The sequence below is a fragment of the Leopardus geoffroyi genome, chromosome C1, assembly GCF_018350155.1.
Source record: "Leopardus geoffroyi isolate Oge1 chromosome C1, O.geoffroyi_Oge1_pat1.0, whole genome shotgun sequence".
Lineage (NCBI taxonomy): Eukaryota > Metazoa > Chordata > Mammalia > Carnivora > Felidae > Leopardus > Leopardus geoffroyi.
In genome coordinates this window covers 55,480,214-55,503,132 of record NC_059328.1, presented here as the reverse complement: position 1 = coordinate 55,503,132, position 22,919 = coordinate 55,480,214, and the positions used below count along the sequence as shown (strand labels likewise).

The 22,919-nt window shown below is 38.9% G+C and overlaps 1 protein-coding gene across 1 annotated transcript in view; it reads left to right on the top strand.

Annotated features, from left to right (window-relative positions):
- Nucleotides 1–4,608: 4,608 nt before the first annotated feature.
- Nucleotides 4,609–22,919, top strand: part of SLC35D1 (solute carrier family 35 member D1) — a 51,220-nt gene continuing 32,909 nt past the window's right edge. Inside the window, exons 1-8 of the mRNA XM_045477783.1 lie at nucleotides 4,609–5,045; nucleotides 5,852–5,885; nucleotides 5,983–6,069; nucleotides 6,772–6,839; nucleotides 8,450–8,521; nucleotides 9,163–9,231; nucleotides 11,403–11,505; nucleotides 15,333–15,425. Coding sequence (XP_045333739.1) covers nucleotides 4,843–5,045; nucleotides 5,852–5,885; nucleotides 5,983–6,069; nucleotides 6,772–6,839; nucleotides 8,450–8,521; nucleotides 9,163–9,231; nucleotides 11,403–11,505; nucleotides 15,333–15,425 — 729 coding nt within the window. The 5' untranslated portion in view covers nucleotides 4,609–4,842. The remainder of the gene's footprint in view (nucleotides 5,046–5,851; nucleotides 5,886–5,982; nucleotides 6,070–6,771; nucleotides 6,840–8,449; nucleotides 8,522–9,162; nucleotides 9,232–11,402; nucleotides 11,506–15,332; nucleotides 15,426–22,919) is intronic.

Genomic DNA, 22,919 nt, shown 5'->3' with positions numbered 1-22,919 from the left:
TTCAGTGGTCTCTATCGCTGCCATCTGACTTTATAAGAGAGGGGTGCATTTTCATACAGTGCTAGCGGGAATATAAAATTGGTACAATCTCTTTGGAGATCCATTTGTTAATGCTGTTAAGGAACATAGCCTTTAATTAAACAATTCAACATCTAGAAACTTATACCTCTACAAAGTTGAATGGACAAGGATAATTAAGACTGCAGTGTTAATAACCAAAAAGCTGGCAACGACCTCAATGCCCATAGGAAAGGTTACATGAATGAATTATGATGCATCTATAATGGAATTTTCAGCAGCTGTTAAAAAGAATGAGGTAGAATTTCTTTTTTTTTTAATATATGAAATTTATTGTCAAATTAGTTTCCATGCAACACCCAGTGCTCATCCAAAAAGATGCCCTCTTCAATATCCATCACCCACCCTCCCCTCCCTCCCATCCCCCATCAACCCTCAGTTCTCAGTTGTTTTTTTTTTTTTTAAATTTTTTTTTCAACGTTTATTTATTTTTGGGACAGAGAGAGACAGAGCATGAACGGGGGAGGGGCAGAGAGAGAGAGGGAGACACAGAATCGGAAACAGGCTCCAGGCTCTGAGCCATCAGCCCAGAGCCCGATGCGGGGCTCGAACTCACAGACTGCGAGATCGTGACCTGGCTGAAGTCGGACGCTTAACCGACTGCGCCACCCAGGCGCCCCAGTTCTCAGTTTTTAAGAGTCTCTTATGCTTTGGCTCTCTCCCACTCTAACCTCTTTTTTTTTTTTTCCTTCCCCTCCCCCATGGGTTTCTGTTAAGTTTTTCAGGATTCACATAAGAGTGAACACCTATGGTGTCTGTCTTTCTCTGTATGGCTTATTTCACTTAGCATAACACTCTCCAGTTCCATCCACATGGCTACAAAGCGCCATATTTCATTCTTTCTCATTACCACGTAGTACTCCATTGTGTATATAAACCACAATTTCTTTATCCATTCATCAGTTGATGGACATTTAGGCTCTTTCCATAATTTGGCTATTGTTGAAAGTGCTGCTATAAACATTGGGGTACAAGTGCCCCTATGCATCAGCACTCCTGTAGCCCTTGGGTCAATTCCTAGCGGTGCTACTGCTGGGTCATAGGGTAGGCCTATTTTTAATTTTTTGAGGAACCTCCACACTGTTTTCCAGAGTGGCTGCACCAGTTTGCATTCCCACCAACAGTGCAAGAGGTTCCCATTTTTCCACATCCTCTCCAGCATCTGTAGTCTCCTAATTTGTTCATTTTGGCCACTCTCATGAGGTGATATCTGAGTGTGGTTTTGATTTGTATTTCCCTGATGAGAAGCGACGTTGAGCATCTTTTCATGTGCCTGTTGGCCATCCGGATGTCTTCTTTAGAGAAGTGTCTATTCATGTTTTCTGCCCATTTCTTCACTGGATTATTTGTTTTTCAGGTGTGGAGTTTGGTGAGCTCTTTATAGATTTTGGATACTAGCCCTTTGTCCGATATGTCATTTGCAAATATCTTTTCCCATTCCGTTGGTTGCCTTTTAGTTTGGTTGGTTGTTTCCTTTGTTGTGCAGAAGCTTTTTATCTTCATGAGGTCCCAATAGTTCATTTTTGCTTTTAATTCCCTTGCCTTTGGGGATGTGTCAAGTAAGAAATTGCTACGGCTTTGGTCAGAGAGGTCTTTTCCTGCTTTCTCCTCCAGGGTTTTGATGGTTTCCTGTCTCACATTCAGGTCCTTTATCCATTTTGAGTTTATTTTTGTTAATGGTGTGAGAAAGTGGTCTAGTTTCAACCTTCTGCATGTTGTTGTCCAGTTCTCCCAGCACCATTTGTTAAAGAGACTTTTTTCCATTGGATATTCTTTCCTGCTTTGTCAAAGATTAGTTGGCCATTCTTTTGTGGGTCTAGTTTTGGGGTTTCTATTCTATTCCATTGGTCTATGTGTCTGTTTTTGTGCCAATACCATGCTGTCTTGATGATTACAGCTTTGTAGTAGAGGCTAAAGTCTGGGATTGTGATGCCTCCTGCTTTGGTCTTCTTCAAAATTGCTTTGGCTATTCGGGGTAGAATTTCTTTACTAACACAGAAAGATCCTTAAAAATACTAAGTGAAAACAGAGTTTGCATAATAATAGTATTAATGATAATAATAGTAATTATTATTATAAACACTTGTGAAGTATGTATTATATTCTAAGTATTTTACCCTTGTTACACATTTCTCACCAAAACCCCATGAAGTGGGTGCTAAGTGAAATCCTCATTTTATGAATAAGGAAACTGAGCACAGTATTGTCAAGTAACTTGCCCAAGGTCACAAAATTAGTGTCAGAGACAGTGTCTGGCTTGAGGATCAGTGTTCTTACCTGGTTCTGTTCTATGTATGTTAAAAAATGTATTAAATATGCGTGTGTAAATATACACCTGTGTGTATGGATATGGGTGTGTATACATATATCCGTGTACATGTATGTATTCATATGTGAACAGAACATGGCACTTAATACAACCTCTAAACTGTTAGCAGTTGCTTTCTTAAAGAGTGGGTAGGGGAGGAAGAGGGGAAGATACTTTTTATGTAATACAAGTCTATTTTGCTTGTTTGCTTTTGTTATGAGGGATATTATTTTTATAGTATTTTTTTCACAGAAGATAGTTCCCAAAATAAAACTTTCTAGTTATTTTTCTTCTGCTGCTAGCAATTAAGGAAGAAATCTGGCCATTTTTCCTTATTGTTAAAAAGTTATTCATTTAGCAAAAACATTTAAACGGTGCTAGGTATCCCACCTGTCCTTGTCCTTAGGGAGTTCACTATCTACTGGAACAGACTGACATATAAACACGTAATTCCAGAGCCTCTATAATGGGGATGTACAAAGATGGGGTGCGAGGGGCACAAAAGGAGAGATATCAATTCTATGGAGGTAGTGGAGGGACAGTGTGAAGGAAGGTACCCAAAGAGGCAGTAATGCTTTGGCTAAATACTAAAGGAAGAGTAAGAGTTCTTCAGGAGACTGGGGAGAGGAGAGAGAGAGAAAGCAACCCAGATGGAAAGAATAATGGGAGCAAAGACACAGAAACAGGAACCCACATTTTTCTTCACGGAACTGGCCATAATTTAATTTAGTTGCAGCTTAGGGAGGGAAATGTGAGGAGTGCCTCTGGAGATGCAGGCAGAAGCCACATCCCCTAAGTCCTTGTGGGCCATGTTAAGAACTTCATTCTGGGCACCAGTGTTTCAGAATATTCAGAAAACAAAGGAGTTCATAGAATAACTCAAAAGATATGGATCAAAAGATATACACAGAATGGAATATTATCCAGCCTTTAAAAGGAAGGAAATTCTGACACATGCTACAAGTAAAACCTTGAAAGCATTATGCTAAGAGAAATATCAGACACAAAAGGACAAATACTGTATAATTCCACTTACAGGAGGTACTTAGAAGAGTCAGATTCATAAAGACAGAAGGAATAGTGGTCACTAGAGGTTGAGGTGAGGAGGAATGGGAAAGACTGCTTAGTGGTTACATAATTTCAGTTAGCGATGATGAAGAAGTTCTGGAGATGGGTAGTGGTGAGAGTTGCACAATAATGTGAATGTCCTTAGTGCCACTGAATTGTACACCCAGTGGTAAAATGATGAATTTTATACTAAGCATATTTTACCATAACAATAAAACAGGTTGAGATGGTAAATTTTGTGTGTATTTCATCACAATTTAAAAGTAAGGGCTAAAAGAAATAAAAAAGATAGATGAAATATATAGAAAAATAATTCAAAGTTCTTTTTCTGACATTAATATTAGATATGTCATTTCTTTGTTGAAGCTGATAATAATGATTTGTTTCAGTTATGTAATAATTGACTGCCACTTACTGAAAACTAGCTCTGCACTAGCTTAACATCCATAGAGATACGGAGATGCTGGCCCAGAGAGGTCAACTAATTGGCACACGGCTAGTGAGAGGGCATATGCAGGAATCCCAGAATTGGAACGCACCTCCCAAACCCTTACTCTGTCATCAACGCATAAGCTGCTTGATTATCTTACTACTTTTTTGGATACGTCTACATTTTTCTTAAACAAATTTTCCTTTGATCTGCAAAGAAAGTATTGTTTGGTGTTTCTGAGTTCAGAAAATGTAAGAAGCCCGAGAGAATGCAGAATGAAATGCTTGGTGTTTACTTTTATCCACGTGTGATACTTTTGAAGGGCTTTGACCTTCTGCAGGAGAGACCAAAAGAACAAGGTCTAGACGCGCACACCTTGAGAATAAGTCAGCCAGCCACCTGTTACCGAGGGGAGGATGGTCCGTACTTTTGTTGCGGCTGTTATCTGGAGAATACGGCTTCCAGTCCCCGCGCTTCCAGCCGCCCCAGCTGTAGGTACGAGGCCGCTGATAGACCCAGCGCAGGCTCGCGCGCAGGCGCCGGGCGGCCGCGTCGTTCGGTGAATTTGCTTTGCCGCCTGGCGCTCAGGTGTCCCCGAGTGGTTGCTCTTTGGCTTCCTTTCCTTCTTTGCCCGGGACTGAGGGTCGCCGCCGCCCCTTCTCCAGGCCCTCTCCAACCCCTACCCAGACCAATCCCGGCGCGGCCCCTACCCTCTGACCCCGCGTTGCACAATGCCCGAGCCCAGTCCCCAAGGGTGTGAAACCCAGCGTTCCTGCCCCTGGGCGGGGACGGGCGGCTACCGTGCGGGGAGCCGAGGCGGCGAGCGCGCAGCCGACACAGCCTGCCGACCAGGGCCCCTCGAGTCCCCCGGGAACTACAGCCACAGGCCCCCCGCGCCGCTCGGCCCTGCCGCCGGGCCCGCCCGCCGCTCCTCTCACAGGCCGCCGCCGCCGCAGCCATGGCGGAAGTTCATAGACGTCAGCATGCCCGGGTTAAAGGAGAAGCCCCCGCGAAATCCTCCACACACAGACATGAGGAGGAGTTGGGGATGGCGTCGGCCGAAACGCTGACGGTGTTCCTGAAGCTGCTGGCCGCCGGCTTTTACGGCGTGAGCTCCTTCCTGATCGTGGTGGTCAACAAAAGCGTGCTCACCAATTACAGGTAGGGCCGAGGCGGCGGCGGCGGCCGAGGCCGTGGGGAGGAGCGCGCGGCTGCGGCGGGGCGCCGGCTCTTTGGACTGAACGCTGCCAAAGTTGAAGCTGAACAAAGTTGCGCGGGCGCCGGAGAGGGCTGGCGGCGGACGCGCGGCCCGGGCGGCGGGGCCGGCTTGGCGCATGGGCCGGGTTGCGGGTCCCGCTCTGGGCGCGGGGCCCCGGACGGCCCGGCGCGCGTACCCGCCGCGGTGGGAAAGCGCCCGCCGTGCCTACTGTGCAGCGCCCAGGAGACCTTGCCCTGCGGAGTAACGGAGCGGAGTTGCTTCGTGACTTTTGGCTCCCGTTGCATGCCAGGCTGGGAGCAGGATGCCTTCCCTTCCCGGCATCCTGGGCCGGGGTCCGGGGCTTCAGGGTTCCTCGAGTTTGCTGACAGCCTCTGGGGACGTGTGCATCCTCAAGCTCTTTTAAGACGATTCTGACGCTGTCACTGGGACCCTGAGGCAGAAGCAGCATTTTTGTTTAAAAAGATGTGAAACCGTTGAAGACACCTATGTCTGTCTTCTTCACCGCTTGAAAAATCTGTTGGAGGCAGCTGACTGAAATTGTGGAATCGGACAAGATGAGACAAGTGGCCGCCCGAGGCTACAAAATCAGGGGTGTTGCCTGACAACCAGCAGGGATTTTTCTCAGATTTTCATTTGGATAAAAGGCAGATGTTGGTGTTTGTATCAAAATGCATTTAAATTGAATCGACAGAGCTACGTTTGAGTTTTCCTGACCCCGTATTTTTCTCTCTCTCTACCTTTTTTGTAGATTTCCCTCCTCACTATGTGTTGGACTTGGCCAGGTTAGTTGGAATCTTCGGCATTACGTGGTTTATGTCGTTCGAACTTCTGTGTGTGTCTTTATATGTAGAACAGTGAATCTGTGTTCTCTGTTTACAGATGGTGGCCACAGTGGCAGTTCTCTGGGTGGGAAAGGCGCTCAGAGTGGTCAAGTTTCCTGACCTTGACAGAAATGTACCTCGAAAGGTAAAATAGTAATAATAGCAATAATGATAATGATAATAATAATACTAGTGCTTTTTGCTGAAAAGAAGTCCCTATATATTTTTGTCAGTGCTCCGCCTATTTAAAAATTGCAGTCTTGAAATTGCCCAGAGTGGGTATAGTGAAGGTAAGAATAAATTTAGTAATATGTGTTTTAAAAAGGCCTACACACTCTGTAAAATTAAGGGAAAAAAGCCCCCTGAGATCTTGTGTTGTTTTAATCGATGAACACTTATTGGGAGGACAGCTGTTTTGCATTTTCTACATCCATCTAATCCAGCCAGTGTATCCTGCATTCGTTGTTCTTTGGGTTTGTTTTCTTATTTTTCCGTCTGCCTATGCTTAACTCCATGTGAAGATGAAATGCCTTTCCTTTTTCTGCCATGGGCTAATCCATTATATTTTAAAGCAGGTGATGTTACTGTCTCCTATGCTTTGATCATATTCATTTTTCTGTTTTCTTTTTCCTTCTCCATTCTTCCCTCTCTCTGCCACAGTAGTGCTGTTTATCCAGGAATAATGTTTTTTGGGTGCTTCACGGGGGCCAAAAATGTGTGTGAGTTCTAATCTTATGTTTTAAGTGGAAAGATTTTGATCATATAAACAAAACTGTTTCTGTTTGAAAGGACCTTGTTTTAGCTATCTTTATTATTGAGTTTTGTTATCCCTTTTTAAATTTTCTAGACGTTTCCACTACCTCTACTATATTTTGGGAACCAAATCACGGGACTGTTCAGCACAAAGAAACTGAAGTATGGATAACTTTATTTTACTAGTGAGGTTAATATAATGTATTCTTAAAACTGTACTTGAATGTCAAATATTTAACACATTGTTTTTGATTTTGGAAGAAAACGAAAGGACCGGAAAGCTTCTGTTAGTAAATAATGAAGATTACACCAAAAATATTTTAGTTTAAATTCTTTAAGTTTGAATAGAAAGAGTTTTATTTGCTTTGGGTTTTTTTTTCCCTCCTCACTTTGCTAATAGAAGTCTTAAAATGTTATAAAATGCTGTGATAGGAGATTTTCATTATTTTTCCAGACCTATATAGTAGTGGAGAGTATATGTTAGGCTTCTGGGGTTTCAATTCTTTAATACAATTTATAAATATCATATTTTAAGCAAATTCTGCAAGCAAAATCAGAGGGTGGTGTGAGAACTTTTGTAGTGTTTCTTTTAACATGAAGTAGTTAAAATAACATCAGATGGAACTCTGATACAAATATTGTACCCATGGCCATATCACTGTAGAAGCAGCGTATTCACTTCTAGAAAAAAGCAGTAGTTCGCTGCTCTACAACAAAACTGTTTAATTATCCTCTAACCTCCCAATTCTTGGCTTCTCCACTTGAGGAGTATAGTATGTATTGGGTGTATGTGATACTAAAATTATACACATAGGGAAGCTGTTTAACAGAAATCCATGGTTTCACTACTTCCACTTAAGGTAAACCTTTGGCATAGTAGATGATTGTAAAACAATGGGGAGATCTCTGAGGATGAGAGACAAAGCGTTTTTCATTTCTTCTTTCTCCAGACCCAAGAAACCTGACAGAATAACCATGATGATATCTCTGGGAGAGGGTTCATGGAAGTTAGATTTCTCATGGGTGGGGCATCCTTTTCCATCTCATTATCCACTTGGAAAGAAATGCAGACATGCTACAAAGTGCTGCTTCTATAGAATTTGCTCTTCTTCATCCATTGTCATCCATCTATCCATCCTCAGCCTATTTTTTATTGCCAGCTAAGTATAAGGCACTTTGGAGTGAGATGAGATATATTCAGAAATAATTATATCACAAGAGGATATGTGTTTGACTAGTGCAAGCAAAATGCTGTGGTAATTTAGAGGAAGACCAAAGTATTTCCACAAAAGGACAATCAAGGAGTGTTTCATGTGGGTAGATTATCATAGATGCTTTTTGGAGGGTTGGACGTGTTCAGGGGGAGTGGAGTGGGTGGGAAGTAAGGTCAGTCTAGTAAAAAAGGAAGACTAACATGGTTACTTTTAAGGGTATTTGTATAAAAGTAGAGTGAGATAAAGTGGCTGTTATTAGTCTTTGATAATAGATATATGATCTCTACCATTTTTTATAGTTAGCTTGGTATTTCTCACTTCTAGTAGTTTTATAAAAGCAATTCTTTCAGCTTTCAAATAAGAATCCTAGAAAGAAATAAAGGTTTAATCACAGATTAATCAATGTGGAATGGAATTAACCAGCATAATGGAAGGAAGAGATTAACATTATTTTAAGATATTTGGGGAGTCTTAGTTAAAAAAGTAAATTGTTAAACTTTATTTTACCTAATCATATTTTTTACTTTTTTTTTTTTTTTTTTTTTTTTTTTTTTGCAGCTTGCCAATGTTTACAGTTCTGAGAAGGTTCTCCATCCTGTTTACAATGTTTGCTGAAGGAGTTTTACTCAAGTGAGCTAATTTCTAATATATGTAGTCTTTAACAAACTTTTAATTATCTTGAAAAGGGGCCCAGCATATGTGAAATAGTAAAATTATTTGTCTTGTTTCAACTTTATCTTTTGAGAAGTTTAAGCAACTTTCTTCCTTTGCTATAGGAATTGATAGTTTATGGGAGCAGTAGTTGGGAAGATTATGAATTGTAGTAGTTAGAATCTGTCTGAACATGAGATATACTTCTAAGAATTCCTATACTTACTGTTGCCACTGGGTGAAGCTGGGTCAGAAACATCAGTATAGGTTTTAAATAGTGTTCATGTCTTGGCTACTTTTACCACAAGTGCGTGTGACCTTTTTCTACTTAAAGAAATTCTGATTTACAAAAATGCAAACTCAATAATGGTAAATATAAGAATCAAAATATGAATACACTTTTTTGTATAACTTTTTGCTTCATGTAAAGGGATTCTTTGAAATATCCAATTTCTTGGAAGCATTTAAAATATGATTGTTTATAGCTTTTTTTAAAGAAAACACACACACACACACACACACACATATATATATATATTTTTTTTGCCTGTGTTGCAGATTGAGTCTTTGTGAATAACTAAAGGCACATGTATGTGTTTTTTAATTGTTTTATTTTGTAGGAAGACTTTTTCTTGGGGTATTAAGATGACCGTATTTGCAATGATTATTGGAGCCTTTGTAGCTGCCAGGTAAGAATGTATTAAGAACATATTGGAAATTATCAATAATTATTAATAATAATCAATTACCAGTAAAGAGATTTTTTTTATAGGCTAAGTAAGAGTCATGTCTTTGAAAACATCCAAAAGACTCTTCAGAGAGTTCAATCTTTTTGGCTGTATTAAGGTCAAGGCTGGCAAAATCTGATTCTTCTACTTATTGAGCACATACCATATGCCATGTTTGGCATTTTACACATATTATTTATGCATTCTTTACAACAACTCTGAAAGCTATGGGCATAATTTTCCTATTTTTAGTTGAAGAAACTGAAACCTGAGTTCAGTAACTTGCAAGGTTACACAGCTAGTAAATGGCAGAGCCGGAATTTGAATTTGTGCCTGACTCCAGAGCCTGTGTGCTTTTATAAATCATGTGGTATTCGTTTACTTTGCATAGTGCTAAAGAAAATAGTGTCTTAGAAAAGGCAGATGATAATGAATTATTTGCCTTGTGGAATAATAAAGAATAGAATTTTTTTATTTGTCCTCACTTAATATATATCACAAATGCCATAACTTAGACATTCTGTTAAATTACTGAAGCTTTTTCCATTGTTCTTAAGTTTAAGTTTTAAAATGCAGGAAGAGAAGCACCTGGGTCACTCAGTCATTTCAGGTCATGATCTCATAGTTCTCTGCTCCTACCCTGTGTGCACATATGCTCTCTCTCTTTCTCAAAAATAAATTAATTTATTAACTAATTAATATTTAAAATGTAGGGTGAAAATGTATGCCCAAAGACTCAGAAAATTAAAGTTATAGCTAGAGGCCTTCTACATTTTACTTAGCCCAAGGCATACATACTTGGGGTTGCTAATGACACAAATTCTGCCCAGCATACATTTTCCATCTGGGAATTCAGTGCGCTTCTTGGATTAGCTCATTTACCTTCATCATCCCTGTGGTATAGGCAGGAGGAAATATTAAAGTCAGATTCTATTCTACCCTAAATTTCCAAGTGAAATTGCATTCCTTTTTTTTTTTTTTTTTTTTTTAAGATAGAATAGTTACTAGAATTTTATTATATAGCTAACTATTTTTCCCTTTAGGTGATATTGCCTCCTTGAAGAAAAATTGTATATGAGCCTTTAACCTTTCTTTTTAGAGATGCGCTGCTAGTCTTTGAAGCATTTCCTTGAAGCTGGTGGGGCCCCAGAGTCAAACAACAGGAGTTCCTCAGGGCCAACCCTGGCCTGCAGATTTGGACCAGCCTTATCTAATCAGAACCTTTTACTTGGGAAACAGATTGGGTGGAAGGGAGTCTGAAGTTAAAAGGCTGTCAGGCTGTTTGGAAAAGGGACTGTACATGGGCTAGTTCTGCCTAAAATAGCAGTGGCATAGAGCTCCTTAGAAGTCTCATTCCATGTACTAGTTAGCTATAAATATATACTAGTTTTGCACAATCACAGAATGTGGAATGTGGGGTCGCTATTTTAGCTAGGGTGCTAACATTTAATGAAGACATACTCCTCTTAGATTTTCATTATTCTGTTCAGTTTACTAAGTTCTTATCTTGTGCCTGGTGGTCAACTAAATAATAGAAAATTTTAATTTCCCTAATCCTGCTAGTTATACCTGGTAGGCTTTTAAAGCAGTCATTTAAGTATTTGAGTTCCTACTATGTGCTTAGACACTGTTGTAGCTTGATCTCAGAACTAGCTATAATCTATACCTCAGATATTCCACCCAGTGACCCAGCCACTTGTACAGCCTGCCTTTTGTGTGAATGAATCCTCGGAAAAGTGACATGTTAACAGCTTCATCTTTTTGGTTTCCTTGTCTTTGAAATTGAGTTCCAGTGCCTTCTTCCTGCTTCAGATGTATCATAATGGTGAATTTGGTTACTTGGTCTTGTCTGACTTTGATTTCAGAGCAGTGTGCTATTAACTGATGTGATTGATTAATTACTAATGATTATGTTTAGGTGTTAGTATGTCTCATTTCTGAAGACTTCCCTATTGAGTATGAAATTGCAAACTATAACCAGGAATCAAGAAATACTAATAGCTGGTAAAATGCCTAATGTTCACTTACCTAGATAAGAATATGTTCTTCCATATGTTGTACTTCAGACCTACTTAAAATTACATGCATGTTCTTTAAATGTAAGTTATTAAAGTGTTGCTTGTGTTTTACAGCTCTGACTTGGCATTTGACCTGGAAGGATATGTTTTCATTCTGATAAATGATGTCCTGACAGCAGCAAATGGCGCATATGTAAAACAGAAATTAGATTCAAAAGTAGGTAGCAATCTACATCTTTAAGAGATGTTTACTGTTGTTAGGAGTGGTAATGTCAATTTGTCAGGAAAAAAGCAGAAAATAAAGAAATACTTAGGAGAGAGGGGAAAGACCTAGGGATCTCTGAAGGTAAAATATCTGTATGTTGCTGCTCACATAAAAAACTTTATTTTTCAGTTATTAATTAGCAATTAGATTTTATTCTTATTCCTTTTCTGGAAAGGATTGGGTGAATATTGACTTTGGGAGAGGGAAATAATTAAGGGTGTTCATTGGAGAAAAGTGTCATAAATGTTCATGGCTGTGAACTGGACAAGAAGGAAATATCTGGAAGACCTTAAGCAGATTTGAGGAGTGAGTGTTGAAAGGAGCTGCAGAACAAGAATGGACTTTGCATATTTGTCCCACAAATAATGGGAAAGCATTTAGGGAGCATTAGTATCATTCTCTCTCAAGAGCAATGCTGGATTCCTTGGCCTAGATCTCGTACACATGAATGTTACATACCCAGCTCTTTTAACTTGCAGCATGCTTTAAAGATATTTTTTGTTGGTCTGTTATACACTTTGAATATATATATACTAAATTTTATTTTTAGGTCAAGCCATAAAGCAGAGAATTTGAGTCACATTGCTTTTACTACATTATGGTATAAGTTCACATTATTGTAAGAAGAAGCTATGTGGAACTCAGCTGTATACATCATAGGGTTGTTATTGAAGGAATTGCCCTTTTAAAATTTTTTTTTTTTTCAACGTTTATTTATTTTTGGGACAGAGAGAGACAGAGCATGAACGGGGGAGGGGCAGAGAGAGAGGGAGACACAGAATCGGAAACAGGCTCCAGGCTCTGAGCCATCAGCCCAGAGCCTGACGCGGGGCTCGAACTCACGGACCGCGAGATCGTGACCTGGCTGAAGTCGGATGCTTAACCGACTGCGCCACCCAGGCGCCCCAGGAATTGCCCTTTTTATCATGATGTATCCCCTATAAGGACCCACATGAGATACTGTCACCATAGTTTTTTCTAAACAGTGGTACATTTTTTATCTCATATTTAAATCTTGTATTTCCCTACCCATGTTTTCTCTTCTAAGTCAGATGACCTTATCTGCTTAGTTTTTAGTCTGCCCTATTATATGTACAATATTTTTGAAACTCCTTCAGACCATTTTTTGGAGTTCAGATTGTAAGTACAAATGCCCTACCTAGTCAGTAGTAGTATTAGTGTCAGGTTTGTATTGTCTTGGCAGGGGGCTTTGCCTTCTTCAGAAAGAGCCATGGAATGAATGTCCTAGTAGTTTTCATTATTCTCAGAGATTGTTTATTTTGAAGGTCTTTGAAGAATAGGGACAATGTGGATTATTTGCAACAATTTTTTCTTAAGTATACCTTTTATGTCTTATTCTTCATTTATTTGTCTTGATGACTTTGTATGATGATTGTATTTTAGTGGAAGCTACTACTATTAAATAATTTTTATCTTTTTGAAATAAAGAAAAGGGAACAGTTAGAGATTTAGTTTTACTCTGTTTTTTTCTCAGCCCATTTGCTGCTTTGGAAAATATGTACCAGTAATAACATTCCATTTGTCCATCAGCCTCAGCTGTCTAAAACCGTACTGATCAATAGAATTTTCTGTGTTGATAGAAATATTCTCTATCTCTACTGTCCATTAACTGTAGCTACCAGCCACATGTGGCTGTTGAGGTACAACTGAGGAACTGAATTAGTAGTTTAAATATAATTAAATTGGAATAGCTGCATATGGCTAGTAACTGCTGTATTGGACAGCACAATCTAGAGTATATTCTAGAACCTGGACAAAAGCAAAGAGAGTTTCTGCTATTTCATTCCCATGAGAGTCCTTCATTTCCTCCCTTAAAAATGACTTAGGACTCATTTGTATTAGAACTTTTAAGCATATTGATCTGCTTTTCGTACCTCATGGATTGGGAGCAACATACTAGAAGATGGAATTCTAGTTAGAGGCAGAGAGGCAGTGGTATAAAAGGTCAGCTAACAACAAAAGAAAGAAACAGGAAAACTATAAAAGATAGAAGTACTCAAAAACAGGGTGATTAAACAGCATTAAGGAAATCACAACATCATATAAGGACCCAATACAGTAATGCATGTTTATGATGATGCCCTCAATTGAATTTTAGTCAATGTACTATGTTTAAGAAGGCAGGGAAGAAGATATTCAAGACAATTAAAAAGAATTTGGTATTTGTCCGTTATCTGGATAGGGTATGCGTGTGTGTGTGTGTGGCATCCTTACTTACCAGGTCACACTCATGTCTCTGGCTGACTGGGTATCTGTTGTTAAAGGTTGTTTGTTCTATGGCTTTTTTTTTTTTTTTTTTTTTTTTCTGCCTTAGAAATGAGGCACATCTTTTCATTGATGCTTTTGGTGGCCATAGAAATCAGTTATATGGTTTATCTGAGAGGCAGTATGGCCACACTGAGATGCTGTTAATAAATCAGAAGTTTTATTACCTGTAATTTCAGGAATGCTTAAATCATGGTCCTTTGAGCATGAGTCACGTGACATTAAGATTTAGTGCTGCATTTCAGACCTGAATGCAACTATTGAGTTTAAAACATTTCTAACTTTAAAGAAATCACAAATAATACATATTAGAAATAGTAGAAAGTATAATAGAAGTAGTAGAAAATGTAGATAAGCAAGAGGAAGAAAAGATAAATCTCTCTTAATTCTACCATCAAGTGAGAAGCGCAGTTTTGGAGGATAAGAGTATGTGACCATTTGCATGTGTATGTACATGTTTAACTGTGTAAAATTTTAAATAAAAGAGCAATAATATATAATGTTTTCTAGTCTGTTTTTCACTTAGTGCAGTTTCATGAACATGTTTACTTATCAATCAGTATTATTTAACATTTTTAGTGGTCGCATAATATTTCATTGGTTGTATCTAATCACCTGGTTTTCTGTTGTTGAGTATTTGTTTCCAGTTTTCTAAAGCTCCTTTTGAGAAGGTAGTTTGACTTTTTACATTGTTCAGTGATATTTCATCACAGAAGTTAGGCAGATATCATGCCTCCATCCTCACTACTTCATCTCCATCTTGCCTTTACCCTCCTCCCCCCGCCCCAAACTCTGGCCTGCTTCTTCAGGTGACTGCTTCCAGCTGAATGTCTTAGAAGTGTATGAATGAAAAGTGGACCCAGAGTTCTCATAGGCTCCCTGTGTTTGAAGGTGTATTGGCCCAGTAGCTGAGGGCACAGCAAATCATACTTTTGGGAGTTGTAGATAGAATAATCTTAATCTTCATTGTACTTCACACATCCATTTTCAGAAATACTTCACTGTCAAGTTATGTCTGTCTGTGTTGGTCTAGGTGTGAGTATGTGTGTCAGTATCTACCCCCCTGTCTCTCTCAAATGGCATTTTGCTGTGGTTCTAAAAGGTCAAGACTGACTTGATGACTTTTGATTCAGTTCTGGAAAGGGAAGGGCTTCAGGACTGTGTTTATATAGAGAGTGGTGTGTATATTCAAAATAAACTTTCCCCTGCTTGCTGTTTTGTGGTAGCCAGTTGAAGTTATTTTTATTTCCCTGGTTTTAAGCACTCAAAGGATTTATTTCAAATAAATTAAAAATCTTGTAGGTTTGATTTTTTTTCTTGCTTTTGAAAGCTTAGGTTATTAATGTTTGCAAAACTTAACGACTTGGCTGATTTGCTGTCTGTATTGTGGGGGAGGGTGTGTGTGTGTGTGTGATGGTAGTGGAATTCTATATAGAGTTTTGTATATCTGTCTTCTAGAACCAAATGAAACACCTAATTATTTACTATTCTAGGAGCTGGGAAAATATGGTCTGCTCTATTACAATGCACTGTTCATGATTCTGCCCACTCTGGCCATTGCATATTTTACAGGAGATGCGCAAAAGGTAGGAATTTCTAATTATGATTTAATGGCTTATGTTCTTGAATTTTATTATTATTTGTGGCCACAAGATACACTGTGGGGTTGTTAAAAAGTAATGTGCTTATTGAATGACCAAAAACAGAGTTTATTTTTTAGCTTGCTAATGTCATGCTAACCTTTTTTCTTGGCATGAGTATTGGATGGTACTAAAATGGCTCAAAATAGCTTTGACTGTTAACATAAAAATAGTGAATGCCAACTAGTGTCCTTCTTATGTGTCAGAAGGATAGAGGAAGGGAATTTTCACATTTCTACTAAACTACAAAATAAGAATAGAGGCAGACTATCCTTGAGAAACAAAAAATCCTAAACTAGTAGAATTCTTCAAATCTAAACAAAATATTTGGCATTTCTAAGAAGCTCTCTGTTTTGTTGTACAATTGTCATGCTGGTTTAAATCCCACGCTGGGTTTTTTCCTTAGGAGATATTTAGCATTATGTGGTAACAGCTACCCACAGTAGAGTAGCAAAATAAATCCACACAAGAGTATTTCTTTAAAACAAACCCCTATTCGTAGGATAAAAATTGATACCATTTTGTTAGAATTTACAAAATTTTGCAGACTAAATGGAAACCTAGAATTTTGCCAAGATTTCTATAACAAGATTTCTTTTAATGATTCCCCTGGCTAGTAGTTTCTTCAGAATAAATGTATTGGTTATTTACTCTAATGACGATGACAAGTCTCACAAATCAGTGGGAGCCAAAATAAAGAAAAGGTTTTGAAAGTAGTTAGACTATTAAAAAATTGTTCTTCAGTCAAAGGTAGAAGACCTTATAAAGCTTATAAAGGCCCTTTGTTTTATTCATCAAGAATGCTTTTAAAAAAACAGCATAGATCATCTTGAACATGTATAAATGTTTTAATGAACTGTGACCTGGCTGCTAGCAGGCCTAAAAATGACTCCAAAGTAGGAAATGGAGCTGGTGATCTGACTAATAAAGAGTGCTGAAGAAGTATTTTGTGGCTATGGAAAAAGTGGGAAGAGAAACTAACATTTATTGAGTCCCTATTATGTGTTAGTTACTTTACATATGTAATACAATGCAGTCCCCAGAACAGTTCTAGAAAGTTTGAATTATCTCTGTTGTACCAATGTGGAAATAAGGGCTCAGAGAGACTAAGTAACTTGCCCAATGTTACACTGTTGGTGGATAGAGTTAGGGTTTAAACCCAGGCCTGAACTCCAAAGGCCATGGTCTTTCCGCAGTATTCTCTCTCCCTCTAGGAGACTTTGACAGAAATACCTCTTACACTTTAGCTTTGGGGCAAGAATGTAAGGTAAAGTAACCAGGCATGACAGCACAGGTGGATCCAAATCTTGAGGTCAGTCTGTACATGAGAAAGTTGGAAGAATTAATGTGGTTAGGTATTCTATAGACTTGGCAAAATGGAATTCTCATTAATTTGAGACTTTGACTAGTAGCTTGTAGTTACTTGAAAAAATTGACCAAAGGAGATATTTATTCATTCCAGAGTGATGATCATTTAAATAGAAGTTATTGGCCAGGTTGTAACATAATTCATGCGTATTTGAAAGTTCAGTAACAGTCAACATGCAATGTTTCTATATGATTGAGAATGTTTACTCATAGTGAAAAAAGTTGCTTTGCTAACTATATTAGAATGAAATTTAGATTTTCATCTTACTGTTTTTTTTTCTTTTTTATGCAAAGGAGTAGAATTTGAGTAATCTTTTTGTTATTTCCAACAAAAGTGCCAGGCAAAGGTCAAGAAAGGTTTATTATGGAAGAAATGTTTTTTTAAGAATGACAGAGTTCACCTGAATACTTTCAAGTTAGGGTGATAAACTAATGGAAGCTGAATTTTATTGCTCTGTAATCACACCCTATCAGCGTTTTGTGTTTCACATAAATGTTTGTTTGTTCTCACTCTTACTATTAATATTATTCTTTAAAAACATTTTTTTTAATGTTTGTTTATTTTTGAGAGAGAGAGAAAGAGTGTGAGTGGGAGAGGGGCAGAAAGAGAGAGAGACACACACAGAATCTGAAGCAGGCTCCAGGCTCTGAGCTGTCAGCACAGAGCCCAACGCGGGGCTTGAACCCCAAGCCATGAGATCATGACCTGAGCCGAAGTCAGATGTTTAACCAAATGAACCACCAAGGCGCCCCAATATTATTCTTATAATATGTTTACTGGGGTGTAGATGGACACACTGGCTGGCAGTCTTAGAATCTCCTGCTCTTTTTCTTAACATTCTCTCCTTCACATGTTCTCCATTTAACATTCTCAAATAGTTAAGTGTTACTGTGTGTCTCATGGTGTTAGGCTCAGGTGATAAGGAAAAAAGATTAGGTGTTTTTCTTGCTTTTGAGGACCATACGGTTGTCTTGGGGAGTAGACCTGCCAACATCAGAGCAATAAACTGTTCTAGGTTCTGTGGGAGAAGTGTTTTGGGGGCATCTTGGGATGTAAAATGGAATTGGGTCAATTCTGTCTCCTTGTTGGGGACAAAGTTCCTCATGGAGCTTTGCCTACAAACAAAGTAAAAATATAAGTGACATGAGTAGTGAGTGTTCTTTTAGTAGGTTATGAATTACATTTGAAACTTAGGAAGTAAGAATTGTTTGACTCTATGCCTAAATTACTTGTATGCTTATGAGACAAGTCACTGCAATTTCATTTTAAGTTCAATTCAGATGAGTATGTCTGAGCATCTTCATTGGGAATATGTGAGAAATATGCCTTAGTCCTTGCTACACAAAGAAGACACTGGCATGCTAGAGATGGAATAAGATCTGGCACCGAAGTGCGTGCTTGTCAGTCATACCATAAATATTTAGGTTAGGAAGAAATTGGTGTGGATTGAATATCAGGATTGGCTTTTTAGAAGAGATGGGGCTTGGTTTTCTTACCCACTAAATGCAACAAATAAGGCTAACCTGTTCTGGGAGTTGCTGTCAGAGATATAACTTGGAGAGGTGGTTGAGGGGTTTGCTTTTATTCACCAGCGCAGAAACAATGTCCAGAAGCCACCCACAGACAACCTGACGCATCCAGGAGGCCCATAGTGTTCTGTAAGAGGTTGCAGTTTTATTTGCTCCATTGGAAGATTCAGTTTTATAGTAGTCAGTAGGCTGTACATCTGAAGTCCTGGCAAAAAGGTTTCATATTTCAGAGGGCATATGTAGCATGATTTCAGATAAGAGTTTTCTAGTAAGTTGGGTTCATTTTCAGTATGTATCTTTAGACTTGTGCTTTTCCTTCACGGTATACATAGACATTCATTTATGTGCGTGTTTTTTTCTTTTTAAGAGTGGACACTTTTTTGTGGGCCAGCTTATTTTTTTTCTAAGTTTATTTATTTTGAGGGAAAGAGAGAGAGCAGGACAGAGAGAGAGAGAGAGAGAATATCCCAAAAAGGCTCCGTGCCATCAGCACAGAACCCGATGCAGGGCTTGAACTCACTAAGTGTGAGATCATGACCTGAGATGAAATCAAAAGTCAGATGCTTAACCAGCTGAGCCACCCAGGTGCCTTGGAACAGTTTATCTTTAAATAAAGCTGTTCCCATATTAGCAATTTGAGGCTACTTCTGGCCTTTAGGAAGATTTTGCCTGTAATGTATGATGCCTTGTACTTGACAGGATGCTTCCATGTAAATAATTTTCCTCAATCCTCATTATATACTTGTGAGGTAGGTTATTACTTGATTTATAGAGGTTAAGAACATAATTAAGGTTCCACAGTGGCAGAGTTCAGAACTAGAATCTGTCTGACTCCAGAAAGATCTCTTACTGTTTGTCTGGCTACATCTCTCAGAGCCATTTCTGCCTCTCTGACTTATAAGTTTACCCCTGTTTGGGACTTCCATGCAGGGCTTTCTCACAGAACAAGCTATTGAATGTGAGAAATGCCTTCAGAGTAATATTGGAAGTGAAGTTTCTGAAGCTTGGCCTTATCATTACTTAATCTTTTACAAGTAATCATATTTCTTTCATTCAACAAATATTTACTGAGTGTTTACTCAGGTGCTGTTCTAAATTAAAAAAAAAAAAAAAAAAAAAGGACCTGTCCCTGCTTAAAGGAGCTTGCAATGCAATGGGTGAGATCAACTAAACATAAATTGTATAGTAAGAACTACAAGGAGAAATAGAACAAGGAGGAGAGTGATTGGGGAAGTGCTGCTTGGGATAAGGTGGTTAGAGAAAGCATCTTTCTCAGTTTCATTTGAGCAGGGATTGAACTGAATGGACTGAGGCCAGTTTGCGTGGCACTTTCGAAGGAGTCCTCTAGTTGGAGGTGAGAGCAGGTTCTAGGTGCTGAGGTGGAAGTAGGAGGGCCTATAGCTTCTTTACAAGAAGCATTTTCTGAGTAAATGACTACCAGGAGAATTAAGGTGGGTTTTGAAAGATGTGGAGGAAGAGAAACAGAAGGTACATTCCGGGTGGAACAAACATCATGAGCACAGGCATAGCTGCAGGGACCAGCCTCTTCAGTATGCTCAGGCTTTGGCAGTCAAAGACATTGGAGGCCTTCGAAGAGACCTTAGAGAGCATCCAGTTCAAGCCTCTTCTTTCACTGTTGAGGAAGCTGGGGCCCAAAAAGGGCCTAGGACTAGAATCCTGATTTCCTGACTATTACTAGTACTCTCGCTTTTCCCCACCACGTCACACCCTTCTAAGTTGGGACAAGTGCTACATACAAGAATTTGAAATTTACTCTGCAGATATGACAAGTCCCTAAAAGTTTATGACATAAGGGATAGAATGGAGAGAATTTAGGGCAGAATGCAGAAGCAACATCCAGTTCTGTCCTTGACCACTGTCTGATTTTGGACAGGGCCCTTCTGCTCCCCTACCCTGCTTTGTGAAGTATAAACTGAGTAGGTTGTATCAACTGAGTTGGTTAGTTCTCTAGGTAGGGCCCTTTCCTGGGCTGAGACAGAATTTCTGAGGAGCAGAAGGTATGCCAGTGTGGAGACTAGGCTGCTGTTCTGATGGTTGGCATGAGCCCAGCTGCTCCCTGACTCCTGAATACCAATGCTTATAAACTTGCTTTCATCAGTTGGACTCCTGGCTTTCTTGACCCAGAGCCATTTTGCATGGAAGCTTTGTATGTATTCTATGAAAAGACCAACAAGATAAATTGTTAAAACACAGTATAAAACTGAATATGGTATGCTACATTTTGAATACAAAAAAGGGAAAATAGTATATATACGTTGTATTCACTTATTTAAGTAATGAAACTCTGGAAGAATATACATAAGACTAATAAAGTAACCACCAATTCATGTGCGAGTGTGTGTGTGAGAACAGAATAAGTATAGAACAGGAATGGGAGGGAGACTTCTCACTATTTATCTTTTTATATTTTTTTGATTGTAGAGCCATGTGAATGTATCTTAAATTACATTTTATAAAAGGAACAGTAAGAAAAGGATAAAGTTTTTCTATAAATAATGACTATCCTATGATGAATCCTAAAGTTTAAAATAACTGGGGGTGGTGGGACACATTAATTTGTTCTCATTATTCAGGGTTGCAGACTGTTGACCCAGCATGCAAATTAAAGCAAGATCAGATCCAAATTTTTTTTTTTTTTTTTTTCAAAATCTCACTGTTAACTTTAGAAGGCAAAGGAAAGAAAAGTTCCCTGTGTTAGGACAGGAATCCAGTAAGAGGGCTCTGAAAGGTCAGCTCCCCAGGGAGACAGGAGTTCTACAGAGCAGTTGATAGGGCTGACACAGTCGTTAAGCAAGAATTGAAGGCCAAGGAAGAAAAAACCTAAATTACCATAAAAATTGAAAGGCGGGATCCAATTGAACAACGTAACCTAGTGAGCACATAATGCAAATCCTTGGAAGCTTTCTGAGAAACCAAACGTGTGTGTGAATGTGTGTGTGTGTGTGTGTGTGTGTGTGTGTGTGTGTAATTTTTTAAAAAAGTTTATTCAGGTTCTCAAAGTCCTGGCTGTACCAGAAACCAAGGAACCAATATAGTCAACAATATAGTTGGTTTTTTAAAACATGGCTTCTAATTTTAAAACATTCTCTTTCTTAAAAAACGATGTTTACAAAAGCCAGCTCACTGTTAATAAAAGATATCTAGTTAACATAGATAAAGGTAGATAAAGTATCAGTTGACTAATTGCTTTCCAAAGTGTCAGTTAGGATAGACTGTGTTTAAACTTGTTAGTTGTTGCCTCCAGAAGGGAATGTCTGCAGCACAAAGCCAGTGATTCACAGTCACAGGAGCTGGAGCCTGGCTTTCTGACAGCACACCCTGCTAGGTGTTCTCATGTAGGGAAGGAGGAACAGACCCCTTGCTGTAGATCTCACAAGGCTGGTACTGTAGGCACTGGTACATTGTATAATGTCTTCATTATACCACTGGTTAAAATTACATGGCTCAGATGAGTTTTACAGGAAAAGTGGAGGTGTCTCTTTTTGCTGACTAAATAATGAAGAATTTTAGGCTGTTGGTTTAGTCCAGAGTTATTAATCTTTTCTGGGTCACTCTAGACCATACAGGCTGATTTCTCAAACCCTGAATTATTCTTTCCACATACACATGTCCTTTCTGCTTTCTGGGCATTGGCATCCTCATACCAAACAAGTGGGTTGATCAGTTATTCTTCAGTTATGAATGACTAGATCTTTCTCTTTGCCATATATGTTGTTTGACTAACAAAGTAATGTTATTAACCATTGTTACCTTCGAGGATATGCCTTTTTTCAAATAAGAGTAAATGACCCTGTTAATAAGCTGGAATGTGTGGTTTTGCAGTTATATGTAGATTTTATGTAGGTGGTAGAGCCTTGTGAGCAAAGGTAGTAAAGATATCTGGGTCCCAATTCCTTGTCTGAGCCAGGAGGAGGTGGAACAGAAGTGGTGGCAAGTAGTTACAGTAGTGCGGAGGATAGGGTGGGTAACCCAGGACCACTGGCTCCATGAACTTGTCTGGCTTTCCCAAGGTAGGGAGGGAACCTTGGAGATCATTTGCACTACTGATGTTATCTTCCGCCTTAGTCAGTTCCCTAACAGTTTACTTTCTAGGATCACATGTTTCAGTTGTTTTCTCAGTAGATTTTTGGGGAAAGAAGTTTCAAAATACAATGGTGTCATTCATCAACTTTTCCTTATTTACCATGAAGCCTAAAACTGAGCGATTTGTTTATTTTTAGACCTTATAGTAAACGAGTATCAAAGCTTATAAGGTTTCAAAACATGTAAGAAAATATGTCATTCGTGCTTTGGATTTTATTTCAAATAAAGTTGGTGACTCTGCTTAGCAAATTTTCCTTGGAGTGAGAATGGTTATATCTAAGACTCAGGTGAACACTGAAATTATTACATGCTTCTTATTAGGTTAGGGGTGATGAATTGGTGCTTATGTTATCCTGTGTTCATTGTAGACATTGTCAAGTAGTCTTGACGATGCTTCCCTGCTAAAGCCCAGGAATAGCTCTGACTGTTCACCAAGGT